This window comes from Paramisgurnus dabryanus, chromosome 22 (genome assembly GCF_030506205.2).
Source record: "Paramisgurnus dabryanus chromosome 22, PD_genome_1.1, whole genome shotgun sequence".
NCBI classification, from domain to species: Eukaryota; Metazoa; Chordata; class Actinopteri; order Cypriniformes; family Cobitidae; genus Paramisgurnus; species Paramisgurnus dabryanus.
Window position 1 is genome coordinate 13,732,264 of NC_133358.1, and position 25,373 is coordinate 13,757,636.

General features: G+C 36.4%; 1 protein-coding gene across 1 annotated transcript in view; it reads right to left on the bottom strand.

Annotated features, from left to right (window-relative positions):
* Window positions 1–25,373, bottom strand: part of reck (reversion-inducing-cysteine-rich protein with kazal motifs) — a 73,206-nt gene that overhangs the window by 30,950 nt on the left and 16,883 nt on the right. The window contains exons 2-8 of the mRNA XM_065294828.1: window positions 16,862–16,923; window positions 8,750–8,824; window positions 5,635–5,671; window positions 5,114–5,199; window positions 4,940–4,987; window positions 1,086–1,119; window positions 356–553 (exon numbers count right to left, since the gene is read on the bottom strand). Coding sequence (XP_065150900.1) covers window positions 356–553; window positions 1,086–1,119; window positions 4,940–4,987; window positions 5,114–5,199; window positions 5,635–5,671; window positions 8,750–8,824; window positions 16,862–16,923 — 540 coding nt within the window. The remainder of the gene's footprint in view (window positions 1–355; window positions 554–1,085; window positions 1,120–4,939; window positions 4,988–5,113; window positions 5,200–5,634; window positions 5,672–8,749; window positions 8,825–16,861; window positions 16,924–25,373) is intronic.

Consider the following 25,373-nt stretch of genomic DNA (forward strand, 5'->3'; position numbering starts at 1 on the left):
CCACCCCCATGCTTTTTTCTAGGGTGTTTTTATCAAAGTGACTTAAATATCCTCATTTACCAAAGGTCTTGGCTTAAGCTAAACCTTGTCTGTGAAACCCAGCCTAAATTAATTTTTAAGTCTTAACTTATTATTTTTCATGCATTTGACAATAGACTCTCTTACAAACAAAGAGACAAACTCACTGTCTGTGTCCCAACTGAAATACACCATGCTCACAAACAATCGTATTATATGCAGTAATACAACATGGCAGTATTAGGACATATATCTCAAAACTGTTTCTTTAATATAGTTTGTGTTTGCATGTACATTTTAGTGAGAGTCTTATGAAGGAGATGTTTTTTGTACTTACTGTCAATAGGGCTTTTGATTGGGTAGGATTTGGTATAGTTGGCCACACAGCTGATAAGCTGTGGACTGATGCTCTGGCAGTACTCTTTGACAGCGTTAATCTGTGAGACGGTGGGCGACGAATCTGTGCGGAAGATGGCCTGACAGTATTCACGACAGTTTGTGTGTCTCCCTGCATAACTGCAGCATACTGAGCCCACTAGAGGACAAATACACAAAACAAAGAAATTGTACACAATTACAGATAAATTACAGGGTTTTGTGCATAAGAACCATAAGAATAAGTACTGATTAAAATAATTAATTTTATATCATAAATATATGGGCACTCAGATTGTGTGCTAGCAAACAAAAAAAAGCAGTATAAAGAAAATTATACAAAAAATATAGAAAAATATTAGAAAACAGAAAATAAAGTATTTTGCTAACTGATGTCCAAGCATGAGGCATGTGTTATACTACTACAAATGCATGTAAACAAGCACTACATTCAGTTATGAGTTCAATGACATCACAAATTCCAAGAGGGCACAGGTCATGACCCCGCCTCCCAGGCGCATAAACATGCTGTGAGACAGAGTGGCATCTCATTTCCTTTAAATATTGCCCAGAGAGTGCAAAACTGACATCATCAAACAGGAAATTTAATCTCTGCGGAGCGCAGCAACGAAAATGAATTACAGACTGATAACCTATTAAAGGAACAAAGATGTCAATGCAATTTAGCTTACTTTCATTTTTGGTGATACAGCTGTAGAGTGGTTTCTGCAAGACAAAAAAAAAATGAAAGCAATTACAATATTGCAATGTCCTTCGGGAAACAATTTAATTGTGAAAATACACCTACTACAGCATTTCAATGCTTATTTTAATTTTCCATTAAAATATCTTTAAAGTGACACCATGTAATTTTTCAACCTTCATAATACATTTTCAAGACCCTTGTGATAGTACATCGACTTTAAATAGGTTGAATGACATGTCTACCATAGCCTGACGGGGTCTGTATCACTTTTACTCGTATTTTAAAACTTAGGGTTTGTGGTAGTAACCAGAGCACAAAAAAAAACTACAAAATTCGACTGCTTTACGGCATACGTCACTTCCTCCACACAATTTGTTTTTAACGTGAATTTTGCTGGAGGCTACTTAATGAGTGTAGAGAGCAGTTTCTAACATGTGACTCTGTGGCACAGTCTTTAGTGTCACGGACCTATGACACGGGCGACCCGGGTTCGATTCCCCTTTAAGGCAATTTTTTATATAAACTGTTGATTCATACATAAATGCAATGTTCTTTATAAATTGCGGCGATTATATTGCATATAGTTCCCTGTATTCAGATGCTGTGTTCACGTATTTACCTTTCTTTTTACTGTGTCTATGATATTTACATTACAATCCAGGATGCTATAGCACTCAAACTTGCTCACAGTGTAAAACCAAACCCTATTCATTCACCAATCAGATCCGAGCGTTTCTCTCTTCTCTCTTCCTCATTTGCTGCGTTCCGCTGTCACTCGCGTGACGTATTACAAAGCGGCAGACCTAAACGCATCGGTTTACTTGGATTTGGAGCGATTTTCACACAAAAAAGAGGAATAACGAGCGCCATTGCGGAAAATCCTGGTGGCGAGGGAGAGAGAGAGGATGCAACAATATTTGTTTGGAAAAAGGCAAGGAAATACGTCTGGTCGTTTCTGAATTGGAAGGCTGCAGCCTCCGGAGGTCAAATATGCAGGCTGCACACGTCATCAAGCCTGGTTTATTAAGGTAAACTGAGCATTACATTCGCAAGTCATAAGCATACTGCAACAATTTACGATTAACTAAGTATAATAGTCAACTTTGTAATTGTTAATATTGTGAAATAAGACAGTCTTGATGACGTATTAGAAATACGACATCCGGAGGCTGCAACCTTCAGATTGAGAAATGGCTTCTGCCACGACGAGTTCCTCATCAGAAAGTTGTAACATGACTGCGTTTCTCCCTGTTGTCTCAAAATGTTGATCGTTTAGCATTTTAAATGTTTAGTTTTTAGTTTAGTTTTAAGGTTGGCCAGTTCCTTTCCTTTGCGACAGTGCTGCGGCGCTTGTGGGCTCTAGGGGCGCTAGAAGTGAAAAATACGTGTCTAGCACCCCCTAGTGGCCAAAAGTTTCATGGTGTCCCTTTAACATAATACATATATAAACATGCATAAAAGTTTTTTGGAAAAAACGAAAATCTGACTTTTTCCATGTTTAAGTGCTATAATTGGTCCCCAGTGCTTCTATCAACCTAGACAATGTGAAAAAGATCAACCCAGTAACTTTTGGTAAAACATTCCCAAACATGTGAAAAAATAGGTCATTCAAATTTGGCCCCCTTGTGATGTCAGAAGGGGATAATACCGCCCCTTAATCTGCACTATCCAACCATGACACTGCCATTAAAGTATTAGTCCATTTTCCAAAAAAAAATCCAGATAATTTACTCACCACCATGTCATCCAAAATGTTGATGTCTTTCTTTGTGAAGTCGTGAAGAAATTATGTTTTTTGAGGAAATCATTCCAGGATTTTTCTAATTTTCATGGACTTTAATGGACCCCAACACATAACAGTTTTAATGCAGTTTAAAATTGCAGTTTCAAAGGACTCTAAATGATCCCTTACGAGGCATAATGGTCTTATCTAGTGAAACGATTGTCAAAAATAAAATAAAAAATATGTACTTTTAAACCACAACTTCTCGCGCCAGCGTGCCCTCACGTAATACATCATCACGTCAAGAGGTCACAGATGACGAATGCGAAACTACGCCCCAGTGTTTACAAGTGTGGAGAAAGAGGACCGTTCCGACGATGTTGTATGTCGAATTATACTAATTAATGTCTTTGTGTCAGTTTATTGTTTAAAATGGTCCGCAAATGTGCGTTTCATATATGTAACATGTGACCTTTCCACGGCATTACGCAATTACGTGAGGTCGCACTGGCGCGTCACATGACCGGAGATAGATGTGGTTTAAAAGTGCATATTTTTTATTTTTATTTTCAAAAATGATAATCGTTTCGCTATAAGACCCTTATGCCTCGTTTGAAACTGCAATTTTAAACTACATTAAATCTTTTACGTGTTGATGTCCATTAAAGTCTATTAAAATGAGAAAAAACTTCCTCAAAAAACATAATTTCTTCCCGACTGAACAAAGAAAGACATCAACATTTTGGATGACATGGTGGTGAGTAAATTATCTGGATTTTTTTTTAAGAAAATTGACTAATTATTTAGTTGCAGAGATCAACTCATTTGCATTTTAAAGGACACACCCAAAATGGCACATTTTTGCTCACACCTACAAAGTGGCAATTTTAACATGCTATAATAAATTATCTATATGGTATTTTGAGCTAAAACTTCACATACATACTCCGGAGACAGATTTATTTGACCTCTTAAAAAAGTCTTGTGAAGTGTCCTCTTTAAGATTTTAGCACGAGCAACTAAATATAGAGCAATGAAAATTCAAATAAATGCAAATAAATCCTGAATATAAGAATTATGTATTCATACAACTATTGCAATGCACGTTTATCCAAAATATATGAATGTCCTTTGATTCTCTGGTTAAACTAAATGCCTTTAGACTGATGTTGCTTTAAATCTGACTAACATAAGCAACAAACACTTCCATTATAATGCTATATAAATCCTTGGATACCTTTCACTGCATAAAAATGAAATAAAATTGGTGCATGCTTGAGTTTAGACAATGACTTCTCAGAATACTAAGGGCACAAGATGAAAGTAGCTCAGACCTCAAGTTAGTGGAAGAGCGGTCCAAACCAAATATCGTGCCCAGTGGTTTGTTTGTTTGAATAAGATGAGCTTAACTAAGGACGGCCAAAAAGGACCTCTATAGGGAGTCGTTTTTATTTTATAACGCTTAGTGAGTACAACTTTATTGGGCTATAATGTGGCAACATCATGTCCAGTTCCAACAGTACAGACTAACAAAATAATCTCATAAATGGGTTTACGCAATGTTGTTGAAAATAAGGGTGTTATACAGCAACAAATACGAAGAAAGTCACGATTTAGACTGCGAAGCTGCAAGCAATTGAGCTTTCAAGTCAAGACAAACAAATAGACAGAAACTTCATGAGAGACTCTTTGGTGGGTGTTGTAAGATGGATTTCTAAGATGGCTGTGGAAAGATAAAGACCTCCCACTCTCAAACCCTTTTGATCTGAGCAATCTATTAAAAAAAACTTATATGAGAGGCAATTTACACTGAAAGATTGTTTGTATGTGATCGCAGCGACTGTGTGGTAACCATAGCTTTAAATTTGCTATGCAGTTTCTAAGGTGTAGAAAGTAGTTTTTATTGGTTCCTGATTTATTTAAGCCAATCCCCAAATATATAATATATTAATATCTTTAAATATGTATTGTGGACACAGTACGAGGCTATTTACTTCATTATCCAAGTGAAAAAGTGAGCTGGCTGGTGTGTAACATTTTAATTATCAATAAAGCTGTTTATTTTATTACAACCGTAATCAAAAAAAAAAAAAAAAATGTATAAGGTTAAAACTTACCTCTGTGTCTTTCTTGCATACTTTTGTGATGTCATTTTTAGATGATGCCTAAACAAGAAGAAGAAATATCAAAGGTACGAGATATAATCTCACAGTCTAACAATGTTTTTTCTATGTTGTGACTCAAGAGAGCTTGCATTTAAGATTTAAAGTGAGATGATATCTCTCATCTACCTGCTTACAATCCCTCCGACATTCACCCGAGATGGCCAGCTCACAACATCCCAAGCCGACCCAACCATCTAATTTCTTTGACGCCCCTAAAAATGAAAGATTATCACTGTAGAAAACATTTGACAGATAAAAATCACCTGCTAAAAGTCACACTGACATTTACAATGCTTGTAATGAAAAACATCACTTGAACCGCATGCATACATGTTACTTTGATGGCTCTCAAAATAACCATCACAAGGCATTAATCTTGACAAAATATTTTGTCCAGACATGTTTTTAATGTTCTCCGTTCGGCTTTGGTTCTTTATGTAGTGAACCTCAAAGCGCTGGATCGGGACTTTAATGGGCATTGTTAGATGTAGTTTTGATAGATGATATTTTTTGCATCTGGGAGGCATTAGATCTTCAGAGAGGCTTAATCCTCGCTTGTTCTTTTAAGACTGGTACAGGTTGAAAAGACAGGTGCATCGCGCCGACACCCCTAAACATCTCCATCTGGGGTCATGCACACATCATACCTGGTAATGTATTGTTGATGCAGATCCAAAGTTCACTCTGAAAAAAAAATTGATAAAGATGTTTAGCATTACAACAGCCTGTGCGCTAAAATGTCGACTTTATAGATTTATTTTTATATAGCAATAGTTCTTCCACAAATTAATGTAATCATTTAATCTCCCGCATGTTGTTTCAATCCCACATGTCTTTCTTTTTATTAAACACATGTGTTAGGAGAATGACACATAGAAAGTCAATGGGAAACTCCAAAACGGGATAAAAACAGAAGTCTACACACATCGTGCTCTGTAATTTAAGTCTTTTAAAGCCATAAAAGAAGTTTGTGTGAGGTACCGAACCAACTGTGCAAGACAGGAAATTTTCCTCTGCCCATTTAAAGTATTTATTCGCAAAGTTTGACACTTCCGTTTACTTCAAAATAAGGAAAAAGAGTATACATAAAAATCATTGGGTCTCATTCACTAAGCATGCGTACGCACAAATTTGTTCGTAAAATGTGAGGACGTTTTAACTTACAAATCATGATTCAACAAAAACTTTCATACTAAAATTTATCTTAAATGTTTGCAAAAACGTAAGAACAACTTAGACCACATGTGTGCAATAATCGTGAACAAGGAAAAAGAATCCTATAATATATATCTGTGTTATACATTTTAAAGGTGACATAGAATGATTGAACAGGGTATTTATCCCTGTGCTGTGATGTGACATGTAGACAAAATTTTTTTCTTTGGGTCTGTAATGCCTTAGAAGCTTCCTAAAAACCTCTCTCAGATAGCTCTATTAGGGTGGGGATTTTAAACAAGTGGTTTTGCACCTATTTGGCTCCCCCTACTGGCTTAACTTGCAATCTCATTACTGATTGGCTGACTTTGCTGCCACTCAAAAAATGTAGCCAATTATTTTAAAGTGGAGGGGCAGAAAGATGCCTGTGATGTCATAAGCATCAGTTTTTCAGATTGGGCATTTTTTTCTGGCTGACATTTCTAAAAGAGGAATTTCTATAAGACTGAGATGTTTAGCATGTTTAGCACTTTTTGTATGTTTGTGAATGCGGGTAGACTACCATTATTCAACAAAGACAAGGTAAAAATGGTTTTTCATTCTATGTCCCCTTTAAATATTTTTTTCCTTCATGATTATTGCGTACATGTGGTCTAAGTTGTTCTTACGTTTTTGTATACATTTAAAATAAATTTTAGTATGAAAGTTTTTGTTGAATCATGATTTGTAAGTTAAAACGTCCGTAAACACATTTTATGAAGAAATTTGTGCGTACGAATACTTAGTGAATGAGACCCAGTTTGGGTTTTACAATGACAATTTGAATTGAAATATGCAAAACAAAAAGTATGATATGTATTTGTATATATGTATATCTGATCTCTAACAAAATTCCTATTACAAAACTGCAATTATTTCAGCTTTTTGCTAAAAAATATTTTTAAAGAAAAATACCCATATTTACCGAGCCCCTAAGGTGACATTGGAGTAAAAAAAATAAAAAGTTTAGTTTCATGTGCTCACGTGAAACCTTCATGTGCAGATTTTTTTTTAAAGTTTAGTTTTGTGTGCTCACGCGAAACTAAACGCGGTACTTCCACATGCGCACGTGATAGTTTCATGTGTGCGTGCGAAAGTTTCACATGAGCAAACGAAACTAAACGTGGTACTTTCACGTGCGCACGTGATAGTTTCACGTGAGCACGTGAAAGTTTCACATGAGCACGCGATAGTTTCACGTGAGCACGCAAAACTAAACTTTTTTTAATTTTTGCTCCATGTCCCCTTAGGGGCTCCTATTTAAGAGTTTATAAGCAGAGAAAAAATATAGATAGGATGAAACATTTTTTTTCCCGTTTTCCTGTTTGTTTATTTTTTTGTTTGTTTAAAAGCAGAGGGTCTGTTCTTTAATTTGATATATTCTATATGTTTATACATTTTTTAAGAAATAATTTTTTTCTGGAATGCATTTTGTGAAACTTGGCGGGCAACTTTTCAAAAAAGTCTGGCGGCGAATGAGTTAAATGCAGCAAGGACAATAAAAACATAAAAAATGGTTAAGTATTTATGCTCCACTGGAACCCCACTTCCTTTCTTAAGTCTTCTGGGTGCTTTTAATGTGCTCCCGTCCTATTGTATTATATCCACCCAACCGGATATCCATTAAATAATCTCATTTGTGCTCGTAAGAGGAAAGTCATTGGAACGACATGAGGGTATGCAAATGCATTTCAATTACTTAATTCAACTGCAAAATATGTAACATATTTCTCGTCATTGAAAAAAAAATACACATATAAGAGCAGCCTGAATAAAAAGCACTTTGCAGCACAAACATTTTGAACTTGTTGCTTTGCAACATTTTTATTTCACTTGGGCTCCAGGAAGCCTACTAATACGAGACAGCTTTAATTAAAAGTAGATGCACATGAGAGGCACGAAGCTCATTATTAATATCATGCGGTCGGATGGTGTTGGATGAAGGGGAAGTAGCAGGCATAACATTTTTAAGATAATTTATTGCAAGATATTAAACCAAATAAACAGGATACTGTGCTCAACATCATTGTAAATATGCCATCATTTTCTCTGGCTTATGAAAAAAGAAGCCACTGTCAAACAGATTCAGCATCATTTATGAAGACCAAAGAAACAAATATGGTTTATGATCTATTAAAAATAGAAAAATCTTGATTATGAGTTTGTTTTCGAACACAACCGCACGTATTGCTTTCTATTTCACACACTTAGAAGTGAGAAACATTGAAAGAGCTTCAAGAGTCGCTGCATTTCCAAAATCCATTTGCATCCATTTGGGCAAATTAGTGCAGGACACATGTCCAAATAAACTAGGCCTGCGGGCTTCCACTAAATCTAATTAGAGACTGAACATAATTGCATATTGCATTCCAGCTTTGGAACTAAGAAAAGCAGGGTGGAGGGCATGAGGCTGATTTACAGCCTTCATCTGTGGTTCCCTTTTCTCCCAACCAGGTAAAACCACAGAACCGTGAAGTAAGGAACTGGAAGGAGCGGTGGTCCCTGTTTAAGACTTCCTGTTTTAATGTAAACAGAGATTCTGAACTGGAAAAAAAGGGAATGACTTACCAACGTCTCTGGGCAGTAACTTGGCAAACGTACGAGAAGATGCCTCAGACGTGATTCACTTCTAATGGTCGCGAGCTGTGAAGATAAATGTCAGAAGGACTGAGACAAAAAAATTATGCTTTGATATTTTCAAATGTAAAATTATTCAAACACTAATTCTGCTCCCAGATTCTATGTTTGAAAGCATGTATCATACTATTTATTTATTAATAGTGAACAAAAATATTGTTAAAACCAAATTTTAAAATGTATATGTTTGCCATGAACAGCACACAATGCAAAAATTGTAATAGTACATACATAAGCTATTACAAATTGGATATTACATGAGGTTTTAAAAATGGTTCTTCACAGCATTTCCATAGAAAAAACTCTCAGATCAAAGGTTGAAATTTTTTTATCTAAATATTTGGTTCATACCACAAATGTTTTTTAGCGACCAATAAAACACTTTATTAAATCCTATGAAATTAAATCCTAATTTCTAATTCTAATCGAAACTTCAGGACTTCAGTCTCCTCAAAAAAGCTCAAGATGTGTTTAGTGCCAAGAAAGGTCATTAAATACTGACGGATGCCTGAAGAAGACATTTTGTTCTGAAAATTGTTTTGTTTTTAATTTTGTGTACAAATTTCCTGTTTTCCAAGTTGCCACACTGAAAAAAATTATTAATTCAATATACTATTTTTGTTTTACGGTGGTTGCAATCAATTAATTTAAGCTACATTTAAACAAAAAGTTTATTTTTTTCAAATTTTTGTTGTTGTTGTTGTTGTTTAAATGTAGCTTAAATAAATTAATTGCAACCACTTACCTTAAAAAAATTGATTAAATTGAATGAATATTTTTTTCAGTGCACTGGGGTGGACCCTTACAGAAAGTCCCTGTTTACATCTAAAAAGTTTACATTACAACCTCAGAGATACATATTGAATTTTGGTACAAAAGAGTGCATATTTATACTTCAAAGATACATATTAGTGTCTCAAAGGTTCATTGGTACACATATATATACCTAAAAGGGTGTAACAATACATCAATATGGATTGATACATTGATTTTATTTCTAATGATTCGATTAATCGATGCCACACATAAAAAATCGATTTGAGGTACCTTTATTTTGACACACTCCACGGCCTCTTTCCTTGACGTTTAACAGCTTTTATTTATTTTTTTAACAGCTAAATTTATTTAAGTGATTGTCACTATTGCACATTTTGGCACAAAATACTGAAAGACTTTGACTGTTGCCATAAGCTTGATTTTTATGTGACATTTTGCCCCTCATTATTCATTTTTCTTATCTAAAAAAAGTGTATTTTTGTTAGTTTGTTGTTGTTAATGTTCCAATAAGGACAGAGATTGTGCCATTTTCAAAGAGTTTATTAAAATGATCATGTTATATATTTTGGTTACCTTTGTAAGTAAAAATGTAACTATTTGTAACTATTAATCGGATCGGAATCGCATCGAATACGTTTTTGATGTATCTGCAAAAATTGCACCGCTGGTGGAGAAAAGCGATTTTGTATCGAATCATAATATCTGTCTGATTTACACCCCTAATACCTAATGGTACATATTAGGACAGTACTGCCTAGTGACAGCTGGAGTACATATTTTGACCACTTTTTCTACTGCAGAAAACACATTGTGGTCATCATGTTTAACCTGTCTTTGATGTAGTCTGGGTCCTATTTTCTTAAACCATGCATATTTTGGTTCATAGTTTTCCTGAGATCTTGAACCAAAAAACAGATGAATCCAAAATACGGTACATGTTCACTGCCTTTGATGTCTACAACAAAAGATATGTGCTCTCTCCTCCCTTTTTAAACCTGACAAGTGTTTTATTTTGCTATCCAAACTATATACACCTCTTAAAAATGTCTTAAAAAGGCACTCAGTAGCTCTTGTTGTGTGACCTTATGAAAGGCTAAACGGTTTGTATTTCACAACCTTGATCCCAAACGGTCTGGAAAAACTGGGAAAACTCTAAATGGTGTGGTGGGTCAGTCCAACACCATCAGAAACTGGCAATAGAGCCACATTATTCTGTCTGTTGTAAACAAAATCAGCTTCATAAATCTGTTTTGGGAGCTTGATCAAGGATGATCATCTATTCAATAATTTCAGTCTGCCAATTTACTTGTTTGAAGCACAGAAGCCAAAATCAGTTCCAGTGAATTCAGCATGATCAACATTCAACACAACAGTCAGCATTTGAACATGTTTGTCGTGGTTGTTTTCTGTGGGCTTGGCCAGATTCCTCTATGATGAAGGATAATGAGGGATAGAAAATTAAAATTTGCTGGCAGAAGGTTTAAATAAATCCTTTTTTTGAAAAACAATTTTTGATCTGCAAGAGCAAATTCTGCTATTGGAAAATGATTTAACACAAAAGACCAAAAAAATAATTGAATCTTAGCCTATAAAAGAGCTATTTAGTTTTATGAATCATAAATCTCTATTAACTGTATTAGCAAATTGTTATTATATAGTGAGGAAAATAAGTATCTGAACACCCTGCTTTTGCAAGTTCTCTCACTTAGAAATCATGGAGGGGTCTGAAATTGTTATCGTAGGTGCATGTCAACTGTGAGAGACAAAATGTAAAAAAATCCAGAAATCACAATGTATGATTTTTTAACTATTTATTTGTATGATACAGCAATAAGTATTTGATCACCTGAGAAAATCAATGTTATTATTTGGTACAGTAGCCTTTGTTTGAGGTCAAACGTTCCTGTAGTTTTTCACCAGGTTTGCACACACTGCAGGAGGGATTTTGGCGCACTCCTCCACACAGATCTTCTCTAGATCAGTCAGGTTTCTGGCCTGTCACTAAGAAACACAGAGTTTGATCTCCCTCCAAAGATTCTCTATTGGGTTTAGGTCTGGAGACTGGCTAGGCCACGCCAGAATCTTGATATGCTTCTTACAGAGCCACTCCTTGGTTATCCTGGCTGTGTGCTTCGGGTCAATGTCATGTTGGAAGACCCAGCCTCGACCCATCTTCAATGCTCTAACTGAGGGAAGGAGGTTATTCCCCAAAATCTCACAATACATGGCCCTGGTCATCCTCTCCTTCATACAGTGCAGTCGCCCTGTCCCATGTGCAGAAAAACACCCCAAAGCATGATGCCACCACCCCCATGCTTCACAGTAGGGATGGTGTTCTTGGGATGGTACTCATCATTCTTCTTCCTCCAAACACGTTTAGTGGAACTATGACCAAAAAGTTCTATTTTGGTCTCATCTGACCACATGACTTTCTCCCATGACTCCTCTGGATCATCCAAATGGTCATTGGCAAACTTAAGACGGGCCTGGACATGTGCTGGTTTAAGCAGGGGAACCTTCTTAACTCTTTTCATGTCATTGACTAGCTCCTCCCGTGTAGTTCTGGGCTGATTTCTCACCTTTCTTAGGATCATTGAGACCCCACGAGGTGAGATCTTGCATGGAGCCCCAGTCCGAGGGAGATTGAAAGTCATGCTTCTACCATTTTCTAATGATTGCTCCAACAGTGGACCTTTTTTCACCAAGCTGCTTGGCAATGTCCCTGTTGCCCTTTCCAGCCTTGTGGAGGTGTATAATTTTGTCTCTAGTGTCTTTGGACAGCTCTTTGGTCTTGGCCATGTTAGTAGCTGAATTCTTACTGATTGTATGGGGTGGACAGGTGTCTTTATGAAGCTAACGACCTTAAACATGTGCATCTAATTTAGGATAATAAATGGAGGGAGGTGGACATTTTAAAGGCAGACTAACACGTCTTTGAGGGTCAAAATTCTAGCTGATAGACAGGCGTTCAAATACTTATTTGCAGCTGTATCATACAAATAAATAGTTTAAAAAAAATCACAGTTGACATACACCTACGATAACAATTTCAGACCCCTCCATGATTTCTAAGTGGGAGAACTTGCAAAATAGCAGGGTTTTCAAATACTTATTTTCCTCACTGTATGTATATTTTAACACCACACATAAAATGTCTTTGCTACTGTATAGGGTCCCTTATTAATATCACTGCAATAGTTGAAATTTCAAAGCAGGAAAATATTTTAATGACAGCTCTAGGCAACATAAACCAGTCTTACCAGGATTTCTAGATTTTTTTGAATGATTTCTTAAATGAAAATGATTCATTTTGCAGTGATCATTTCCAAAAATTTTCAAACAAATAGCTATTTTAAAACTTGCCTTATATTACATTCATAGTAAGTTCTAAAGTAATTAAATAATCAAGTTTTATCAACACTCAGTGATAAAATTAGAACAGAGAAACAAATAAAAATAGGATGAATAAATACAACATCAAGATACAAACAGTGCTTTAAAAATCTACAGTAATACAGGAATTACTGTAAACACCCCAAACTACGTTTTCCCTAAACTGCGTGTTCACTTCATACCCAACCATCTTTGTTTACATACACTTTCACCTATGGACCTTTTCACATAAGTGTGTATGTAACCGTTCAAGTGCAAAGCCTGAAAGGAGTTCGGTCCTCACACGCTGACAGGCGGCATGCGCGCAAGTTTGCTAACGCTGATATGAGAACAGATGACTTTCTTTTGTGTCCCAACAACTACAAAACAATAAACTGCAATGCATTATGATTGAGATGGTGCATTTATGTGAAAACAGCAGGACACCTTTCACGTGTGTATCCTCAAGAAAACATCCCAATTAAAAACGTAGAGATAATGTGGTTATATGTGTGCTCATGAGACTGTTTGAAGAGTGTAGGCTACTATGTATCAACAACAAAAAATATGACACTGTAATATTTTGCAGCATTACTTAATTATTCAATTTTTGATAACATGTGTGCAAATGGTTCTGTTGTTTATTTCGATCCATGTTAAAGCTTTAAAAATAACTTTAGACTAGCAGACCAGCTGCTGGGCAGAGATTTGCAGCCGCTCCATCAAAGGAAACCTACTGACCCCGCCCACAGGAGAAAGAATGGACCCTGCTAATAAATGAACCATCCAGTCCATTTGGAAAAAGTTTCCCTTTTTTCACCCTCCTCAACATTTCTTTTTTCCGCTCTTTTTTTTGTTTTTGTTTTGAGGGCCAAATCAATGGCGGGTGCCAGCGAGAACTTCTAAAGGAGCGTGGCACCCGTTCTCAAAGGGTTGAAGGCTTCGTCTCATCAAAGCATCAGCCGTCCATTAGGATGAAATGGTCTGAGCGATTACCAACCAGCAAGGCTGTCACAGAACTTGGTTCCCTCCTCTCTCTCTCTCTCTTTACAGAAACCACCACCATCTAACAAGGTGTTATTATCTCCTTCTCGTAATCTCTCTTTATAGATCCGTCTTCTTGTGAGCTTTTATCTTTTCTTTCTCTGTTTCTCTTTTTCTTTCGTTCGACTGTCATTTTGCCTTTTATGTCATTTTTCTGTTATTGGGTTTTTGAACATTATGTGGTTTCTTTGGTCAATGGCAGGTGCAAAACTGGTCACATGGAGGATATACACAGACATCTCTTATTAGGACTGTCACTGTACTTTGAATAGGATTGGGGTGAGGGTGTGTGTGCTGGCACAGGATTCTGTAGGGGTTAACGCTTTGGTACTGAGACCCAGTTTACCTAATATTAAGATGCGTTCTGGTAAATCACAAGAGGATGACGCTAAATACAGTAAAAAAGCTTTGAGCTCGTCTACTTTCGACCACATTCAGAGGTAGTCAAAAACGCATTTGACTGGACTGCTTTTTGTATCAATATCTAAAATGACACATAGACATTAGTGTAAAAACAACATAATAGCCTAGTTGTGGATTTATTTAGCTTGTTTATGCTTATTTTGCTCATTACAAAATAAAATGGATTTACAAAAATAATTTACCAAAAATAACAAAATATAAAATATTACTTTAGACATGGAATTTTGAACTTGGTACTTCAAAAAATACCATGGACTCTCAAAGTGCCATTTTAATTATATTAATGAATGAATGGATAAAAAGTTGAATATAGTTAGTTAGCCTCCTAAGACCTGGATGCCTGTCCACATATGTGGACATCACATTTTTTTGTTGTTTGCACCATAATACTTAATTCTGTGTAACTGGAACCTGTTGTACACAATTGTGGAATACTAGACTGCTTCATGTTCAAAGAAATATATTTGGTTATTAAATTTATTGGTTCTTCCTAACCCCAAAATAGCTGAAAGTAATCTGAAAAAATACAAACCAAAGCTTGGGTCTAGGAGGTTAAATATGTTATTCTGGACCATAAAACCAAGTCATAAGTCGCAAGGGTATATTTGTAGCAATAGCCAAAAATACATTATATGGGTCAAAATTATAGATTTTTCTTTTATGCAAAAAATTATTAGGATATTACATGAAGATCATGTTTCATTAAGATATTTTGTACATAAATATATCAAGACTTTTATTTTTATGAGTGAATGCAGTTGCTAGACTTCATTTGGACAACTTTAAAGGTGATTTTCTCAATATTTTTTTTTTGCACCTTTGCACCGTTAGATTTCACATTTTCAAATAGTTATCTCGGCTAAATATGGTCCTATCCTAACAAACCATACATCAATAGAAGGCTTAGTTATGTAGAAATTTCAAGTAATTGACTCTAGTTTTTTGATCCCGGGTCATATATACAGTAGCCAAGGAAATATTAAGAGACCATTTCAATGGTTTCCTTTTAGTTTTTCTAGATTTACTATGTACAGGGTTCCCATACTTTAGTTAATTTCAAATTCAAGAGCCTTTCAAGGACAAGGTCCAATATCCTCAAATTCAAGGACTAAATGTGGGTACACATTTCAAGTGAGAGCAAAGTTACATCGTGTTACCTTTTAAGATACATTGTTACAGTTCCTTTTCGCGGGAACTCGCTTTGAGTCACTGCGGTGACACTTTGGGGACGCCTCCAGGGGTAAGTGCGTCTGAATGTGTATATCAAATTCAACCAATGGTGAGGCTTAATGACAAAGACAGGGTGACGCGGGAGCCAGGAAGTATATCGCTATCTGAAATATTGCTAAAGACGGCGTTACTGGGATGCAGGAAGTATGGCAAGTGAGACGCAGCATCTCGTTCCCTTCTCAGGGAACAACAGTTATACGTAACCCGAGATGTTTTCATTTGTCAAACACAACTATGCAAAAAAGCATTTTGGTATGAATCAACATTCACATACAGAAGATATAAGCATTTAAAGCGAACAGTTTAGCACGTGTGCTTAAAAAGTCAAGAATTTTTTTTATTATTCTACACTACACAGGGAATAATATGGATTTTTGTCCAGAAAACTTCTTGCATAAAAAAGATTCAAGCACTTTCAATGACCTGTATCTATGTATGTATATTTTCAAAAACTCCCCAGGGCCTTGAATTTCACAAACCTTCAAGGATTTCAAGGACTCGTGGGAACCCTGTATTTATAGGTATGTGTTTAAGTAAACGTGTAATTTTTGTTTCATTCTGTCAACTACCAACAAGATTTTTGCTAAATTCTTAATAAAAATTATGTTTTATTTGCATTTATTTCCTGAAATTGAAATGGGAAAACATGGTGGAAATAACAAAAAGATGAAAAAAATATGTTTTCCGATCTTCAATACTGCAGATAAAACAATTCAAATTAATTTCTCAACAACAAAATATATATATATTTTTTAAGTATTTAAGGAAAATTTAAAAAATGTTTTTTTAAAAACCCTGATTTTAAGTCACCTTTTTCATGGGCCTTGTCATGCTCTTTTACATTTGCTGTTTGGTGACTTTATGTCACTCCCGAGGTTTGCTTTTGTTGAAATTTAACAGAAACTGGACTGAAATGGTCACAATGCATCTAGAAATGATGATTAAATTCAAAACTAGAGTGGTCTCTTAATATTTTTCATGCAGTACTGTATATCATACACATCTAAACACTCATATAAAGTAATTCAGTTTGAGAAAATCCATATCCCTTTGTTCAAACTGATCTTTGACCTTCAAAAGTATGAAAAGAAAAAAAATATATTTCGAAATGTTTTTAGTAATTCACATCATGACTGTTGCCAGAACTCTTGGACTTTAAATCTTAAAGTAAATTTGGCTGATGTGAATGTATCTTACCTGTTCACATGCTTCCCTGCACTGTGGATAGAGATCTGCAGCATGATGGCAGCAGGAGGGGTCTACACACACAAACACACAGAAAGAGGGAATGAAAGTTCAGTACCATTTGATCTAACACACTCCCAGCATATTTCATTTTAAGCCCTGTCATCAGATAACGCCTTTTGTCGGCACTTTGTACTCAACCATAAATATCCAGTCTGCTGTATATCTTGAAATGGGCAGTTAATCATTTTGGGATTTCACCTTTTGTTGCACTATATATGGACATTGCGGCCGCGCTGAGGGTCTGCTTAAAACGTGGAGCATTTAATTTACATCGAACCACCAAATTAGTTGTAAAATCAATGTCTTACATTTGCTGAAAGCCTATATATTGGACATACACTGACTGTGGGCATACATAGATTTCATATTAGATCCATTGAACTTTAAAAGTTGCTTTAACAGTAACAGATGGGTAAAGCTTGGATCTGTTAGATCTGATCATTTGTGCAGAAACCCACAACTTTAAAAGTTGCAAGTGTTAGCAAAACATATTGGCAACCAGCAAAATATACGCAAAGTTTCTTCCTGTTTAGCAAGGCACAGTAAATTATATTGATAAATGTGCACTTTTCTTTATGAGAATGTTGTCTTTTATTCAGAAACGTATCTAAACATCCTTAAATGAAGCTATACAAGATAAGCAGAGGAATGTAGAAGATACTGCGCTTTGTGCTCCTGTTGTTGTGTATGCTTAACAATTTCCTTATAATAATCACAAGGGCGAGTTGTGGCTTTGAGAACTTTGGAAAAACATATTCTCATCTGTTTATGCTCCGCTGGAAAAGGTCATTATTATCAAAATGAAGTACTTTCATCTCTGCCTAGACTCGGCCCTCATCCATTTGCGTCTCATCCAGACCCCTTCCTTTCATCAGTGTGATTTGATCTGTTTCTTCTGCTTCGTTGAATCTATCTCTGTAAAGATGGAAGCGTTGCGCCATCAAGACGCAGTCGTCGTGACTCAGGTGTCTGTTCGTGTGTACGGTTAAGTGCTCTTCTTTGATGGCTCTGCTTGGACTCATAAGAGTCTCGGGTAAGAGGGTCTGGAAGAATAAGTGGTTCTGGATGAACTCTGTTTTTTGTCTTAGATTGCCTCGGTTTGAAATGACCCGACAGCCGGTGGAAGTGAGACAGACCAGCGACTCTCTTTTGCTTTCATCGTTTTGATTAAGAGGACGCAATCGTTCAGAGCAAACACCTGTGAATGTGTAATGTGTTGGAGTGTGCATGCATGCATAAGTGAGTAAACTCTGCAGTAAATCTGCACTTTAAGAAACAAGTCTCACCACTTGTGGTTTTGTTGTTTTTCTGTGGTTGAGAAATAGACCTCTATTGTCTCTGGAAAAAGTGGATACTAAGTTCCACATTTATGATGTGAATTTAAAACAGCGATAAACATACGGTCACACTGTGGCCGCAGTCATGCAGGGTTCTGTATAGTTAAGCGAAAGTTGTGCAATGCCGTTTAAGGTGCATTTAGTGCAGGAACGTTAAAATCTTTTGTTTTCACACAATTGTATACAACTGTGCTTTTTGAAGCTGGTGAGGCTGAAAATGGTAATGGGTTGGGAGGAATACATTTCTAAGTAGAAAGAGGAATGAGACATTAGGCCTGTGGTCAGAATGACTGTTTTGTGACATTGCCTTGAGTGTCTTTGTTTCTTTGGTTGTCTTTGGCACAATCCACAGGCATTGGGGGCATCGTTAAGTCTTAAATCTTCTTAAATCATTATGTCGAAACATAACACCCAAGGTGTTTTAAGCAGTGTTCGAATTATGTCAAAGCTTATGGGGGGTCCCCTAGCTAAGCCCCACCCCCCGGCCAAGCTCCACCCCCCTCATTATAGGGTCGCTGTGATTTCACAACGTAAGATGTGATCGTCCTTGATCAACAATCATCTGATCCTGGTTTTAATCAAAGAAACCCCAAATTACCCTTAACTCAAACTCAAAAAAAAGTTTACCCCTCAAATTAGTGTTGAACACTGGCAAGGGCAGAACTTTTAAACAGAATAGGGGTGAAATAGGGTGGACTCATTCTTAAATTACATAATTTTACTATATAGTAGTGGTTAAATGGATGATTACATTGCGTTTTTTGAGTCATAGATATAATAATTTTCGGATCAGCAAAACTGGAAATTATGAGCATATAAAAATAGAAAAAAAAGAACAAAGTTACAAATAAAGCAAGATCTAACAGTAGTATTTAGGTACATAAATAGAATCAAATGAATAATAACACTGTCTTCTTCACTGTAAAAATTACATATAATTAATCTTTCTAAAGATACATAATTTTAAAGAGTTATCATGCCACCAGGTTGAAGGTTGCTGTCCCCAACACTCACAGCAGCCCCATTCGCGTAATTTGCGGGTGGTATACGTCCCCACCGCTTTATGACCAAGTTGATTGTGCCCAACTTCCGACCACGAAGTAATTATTGCGTTCATAATCATAATTAGGGTCCATATTCATTTAAAACGCATGGACAACGCATGACGCGCCGCCGCCTTCTGCTTTTCAAAGCGGTCGCTGTGAACACGAGTTTTGTTTTAGATGCGTCTATTTGAGTGCACTTGCTGCACGTTTAGATTTAAAATAAACTTGAGCGCAACTTGATACCTTGATAAAAGGTAAATGTAAATGTAAAAAAAATCTACCGGTAAGTTATATATGTAACAATGATTAATCTATTAATAGTTATTCTTCATCTATTTCATGCAAACGCTAGGGGAAAAATATAGGGGAAAACATTTGTTCCTTTTCAGCAGTTGATAACTTGATAAAAGGTAAATGTCGTATTTTTTATATCTACCGGTAAGTTATATATGTAACAATGATTAATCTATTAATAGTTATTCTTCTGCTATTTCATGCAAAACGCTAGGGGAAAAAATATAGGGGAAAACATTTGATCCTTTATAGCAGTTTTTGAATAAGTTTAATTGAATAATATTAAAATACCTTATGGTAGGGCTGCATGATTATGGCAAAATCATAGCTGTTTTTAGACTTTTTGCATTGAATTGGAAATGATATTTTTGGAAAATATATTAATTGCAAGGCTGCAAAGAATAGTGCACTGATCTAGTCAGTGGTGAACTAAAGTGGGCCGGTCTAAGACATGAAACTCCAGGGCTGAAAATGAGTCCCACTTCGGCCCTGCATGTTACATTTTTCCAAGGTTTAAAAAAACACATGCAAAAGATACTTTCTACAAATAATTATTTATTTCTGAAAGATGCGTAGTTGAGCGATAGGCTAGTATTAAAGAGACTATCATTTATTATCATTTAAGCGTGATTTCTTCTGCTTTACTAATAAAATATTTTGTGTGACTGGGTTGACCAGCCGTCAGTCTTTTTCCACACTTATGAAATAATTGTTTGAGAAGATTTTTAAAAAAAACCCTGAAACCTAAAGATTACTAAAGATTCTTACTGCAACTGAGGTAAAAAATACTCCACACGCAGATAGAGACATTAACTCGTCTGTCAATTCCTCCAGAAAACAGCATGAGGCGCACTTGCGAGTTTCTTTATTTCGGACAGAAGTCATTTGAATTATTTTATTGCGAAATTGGGACAAATAATGGACAGTATCGCTTTGTGACACGCAAAATGAGGATTTTAAATTTATGTAGTATTTTAATTTTAATATAAACCAGGGGACCCCCCTAATTTTTATTTTTGTGCTTTATGGGGGGTATCTTAAGGCTTATAGGAGGTCCGGGACCCCCCCAGACCCCCTTCAATTCGAACACTGGTTTTAAGTTTTGCCTGGCTAATATGGACATAACAACAGCATTGGACGCACCAGATACTTGTTTTAAGTGTTATAGCAAAACTGCTAATTTGTGCTAATATATACTTATAGTGAAGAAGTTCACAAATTAGATCTCTTTCGTGCCAGCATTTTAAAAAAAAGTTGCCAGCCATTGCCAGAATTTTTTATGTTTTTCAAGTTGAATATCTTCCAGAATTTTTCTTCTTCAAATATAAAAACATAAAATATATCAAATTTTTGTGATTGTTGTGGGAAAAAATCCTTGATATTTGTCTTAAAAAATGCGATGGAATATGCAGGATATTTACCGTAATTCCTCAAATAAAGACACATAATAACGTCACTTCATAACGTTCCCATGGCAACAGGAGACATGGCTGCGCTTGTGTGAGGTAAATGCAACATTTTTCAACTTTCTGTTAAGATATATGTGATTTTTGCTACGAAAATGAGGGGATTATGAAATCATGCAAGCCCCGCATATTTTGTGCACGTAAATCTGCAATTTATGCTGCGAAAGTGCGACATATATGAAAAATTTTATCAACAGGCTAGTTATCCTCCAGACATTGATGGACCATGTCTTTCTCTCATTTCGGCCATGTGGCGCGTGCCCGCTCGCAGTGTGACGCGTGTCCACGCTATTCTCCGAGATGCACTTGACGGCCTTTTGTGCAGCGATTTTTTTTTGGACGACCTTGATAAGGTGGTAGGGTATCCCAGCTTAGGTGGGCCGCCCGAACTGAAAAGTGCTGTGGGAAACCCTGCACATAATCGCGTTTTTCTGGAGGGACTGAATGAAAGAACAGACCCTCTGCTCTCAAATATGGGTACACTGAAAAAAATTATTCACTCAATTTACTCCATTTTTTTAAGGTAAGTGGTTGCAAACAAAAACAAAATGTTTTTTTTCTATTTTTTTGTTGTTGTTTAAATGTAGCTTAAATAAATTGATTGCAACCACTTACCTTAAAAAAATTAGTAAATTGAATGAATATTTTTTTTCAGTGTCGTTTTTTTCAAAAAATTCAACATTTTGAGCAAAAAGCTGAGATAATTGCATTTTTGTAAAGGAATTTTGTTAGAGATCAGATTCAGAGCAATGATCAAAACATGCATGAAGTTTTCACTGTTTTTAGTGGATAATAGCGGAAATATGGATTGCCGTAAAAACTCGTCATTGGCAGGGAAGCGTTTTCTCTTAATTGACGAGATAACTCATCAATGACGGGGAAAGAGTTAAGTATGGCTGCACTTTTATGACAAAAATCATAATCACCTTGATGTAATTGTGGCTATTATTGCCGATTAACAGATTTCACATTGAAGTTTTGAAATGTTCAATAGCTTTCTGTGAAGCAGCTGTATGGTAAACTCGAAACATCCAAAACTATGTAAATAACAAATAATTATGGGAGTTAGGTTGTTAGTAAAAACAACTCCCGAAATGAATGTCTAAAGGACATCAACTTATCAATTTTAAAATCTCTGATTCACCACTGTATTTGTTGCCAAACATATCAAAAGCATAGAAATTAGCACAAATAGACAGCTGTAATTTCTAGTTTTTTATGTCATTGTTTCACCGTAAGTGTAATCCCTATTAGTTTTTCGATTAATTGCAGCCCTATTCTTAAAGGACAAATTCGGTATTTTAGACTTAAAGCCCATTTTTCAGATTGTTTATGGTGAAATAGAATGGTTTTGACTGAAATTTCGACATTTGCGGCTGCCCTGAGAATTTTCGCGTGTTTGTGTTTCGTCTCACCCCTCTACAATGGCTGCATAGGTGCACAGGAACAATCCTTCCTAAAATGCATTAAACTTTTGTTTACAAAGACGTGAAACTCACCGAGTGGTCAGGGGTGTTCACTGATATGCTCACACAAAAATCGCTGCAAAAGATGCTTTCCAACAGCTGTTTTAGCATTCGTTGTTAACTTGTGGACCTATTTTTCCAAACGCCTCACACCCGTACATTCTTCCGCTTAGAGCTTGAATAATTGACACTCCAGCCCAGGTGGTGGCGCTAATCCGCCATTGCCAATTGCAAGAATAGAAACAAAGTTCCCGGCGCGGAGTAATACCGTACCTCACAGGACATCTAATACAAGTCAATGGAGTTGGCAAAAACTACGATAAAACCTGTTGGAATGCGTCTTTTGCAGCGATTTTTGTGTGAGCATATCAGTGAACACCCCTGACCACTCGGTGAGTTTCACGTCTTTGTAAACGAAAGTTTAATGAAGGATTGTTCCAGTGCACCATTAAACCCATTGTAAAGGTGGGAGGTGAAACACAAACACCAGAAAATTCTCGGGGCAGCCGCATATGTCCAAATTTCAGTCAATACCGTTCTATTTCATCATAAACAATCTGAAAACAGGGCTTTAAGTGTAAAATACCGAACTTGTCCTTTAAGCGCGGAGTATAGTCTGTTTTTTATGTGCAAAGCATAGTATATTTGACTCGTACGTGTACACAGACATCCAACGCATGCGTATTGCGACAAAATGAAATGCATCTCCAGGGCTACATAATACATTTTCCAAACCCAATTCTATTGTATGCGCATACGCAACCTATGTGTACAAAGTACGCGTGGTTACAAAAATCTGGCAGTGCGTGTCCTATACTAATGACACAATTTGCGTCACACACACTGTACGCGGACTCTCCTGTATGCGCAAAAACGAGACTACACTTTTAGCTTTAGACAGCAATAAGATTGAAGACCAAATGGATTTTGTAGTCACCTGCTTTTCACATTTTCGTTTGAGAAACAACCAGACCATACAGTAGTACTCACACATGTCTCTTCAAGAGTGCTACAAGAAATCTTAAACTGGGCTCAGTTTTGTCAAGTTACACTAACAAAGTCTGTGGTTAAAACTCTGATTTCAGTATTACATTATTCCTTACAAATTCTGGTAACCACAATATTTTAATATTTGTATGTCAACAACAATATTCCCATTTCTGCCTTTTGTTATTTTACAAAAGCATTTAAGGTAAAACAACAAAAAATAACTCTATTCCCAATCCCCAGAGCGACAAAAGACCAAATTCCGAGCAACACAATATTCTTGTTTATCCAGTACTTAGGAGCAACCCCTCCGTGAAAGCAACATGTGCTAGCATTTTGGGTTTACCCGCTACTGTGTCCCTGTTTTTCTGAAGAATAGTAATAATGCCACCCACAAGCCACATCAAAGAAATTCCCCTCTTCAAAAACCATCTTCCCCTCTCCCGACACTCTTCTCCCTCCTCATTGCTCCTGAACATCCACTTCACTGCCTCCACTCGCTAACATCCAAAGCTAGCTAAAGGATGCTTCTCAATAGTACATCTTTTCCCAAGTGTACTTCACTCGATAAATTTTTAGCAGTGGGGAAAGAGTCCCCATTGAGTAAGGGATATGAGTAAAGCTAGTTGTGTTCACATGTGCACAGGGATTGTGTTTGTGAAAGTGCACATTTGATGTCCAGAAGCCCTGGTGTCTCTGGTAGGAATTATAGAGAACTTGAAAGGGAGACACATTGACAGCCTCGACAAAGTTAAAACACCAACGAGAACCAGACAAGACCAGAGGGCCAGAGGTGCAAGTATGCGATGGGGGTTGCAATATGTGGTCATAAGACCCTGGACCCTCATCTGCTTCAATGGATAGCCATGAGGGATCCATTTAGCCTCAAAGCCTTGGTTATGTCACCTATATAAATAAACAACTGGAAGGTATAGACACTTCACTTTATTGGACAAGAGACACAGTGGGGGATATAGTAGTGACCCTAAAAAGACACAATAAAAACATATTAATCATTTGCAATAAATTAAAAATATCAGACAAGGTGGCTTATGTAAAGCACAAACAAACTTTTTCAGCTAAGCATTTCATAAAATGAATCATGGGATGTTTTCCGACAGTATATGGTTGAAAACCTCAGTAGAACAACTATAATTGTATGTATAATTATAACGTAAGTTTTTATTATGTCATTTATTATATAAAAAAAAGGTTTAAGCTAGTTCTGGGAAAAGGCCTGGCACCATTTCTGTGAAAAATGTTCCAAATACTTTTCTGGTCAATGTGGATTGTCATGCGTGATCTGTTTAATTTTTTCTGTCCACTTGGTCAGAACTACACAACAGACAATGAAAATTGAAGATAAAATTAAGAAGATTCAGAACTATCAATCAAGGCTTACTGTCATGATCCTTCCAGTCTGTCATAGTTATTCATAGTAGTTCATGGTCATGTGGCAGGATCGTGGCAGTACCCATGTTTTGTGTGGCAGCACATGGCATTTTGTTTGAGTAGTGTGCTGCTGAGTCTGCCCCGCCCCCTTGTTTCCTCGTTTATTATTCATTATTGGTTAACTCCCCTCACCTGACCTTCCCTCGTTATCTTGTTTAGATTTCTCTATTTTAGGCCCCAGTGTGTTCTGTCCTGTGCTGGATCGTTTTGGTTTGTTTGTAAGTTTGGATTGTTTGCCTTGTGTGACAACTCCGTCTGTAACCAAGAATCTAGTTAGTCTTGTCATAGTCACCAGTCGTTGTTTTGTCTTTTGCCCCCACGTGGGTCTTTGTTAATAAACCCCTTTGAGTTCACCTTACCATGCACTTGGGTCCCGTTTCCTTGTGAAATCATGACAGGACGATCCAGCCAGT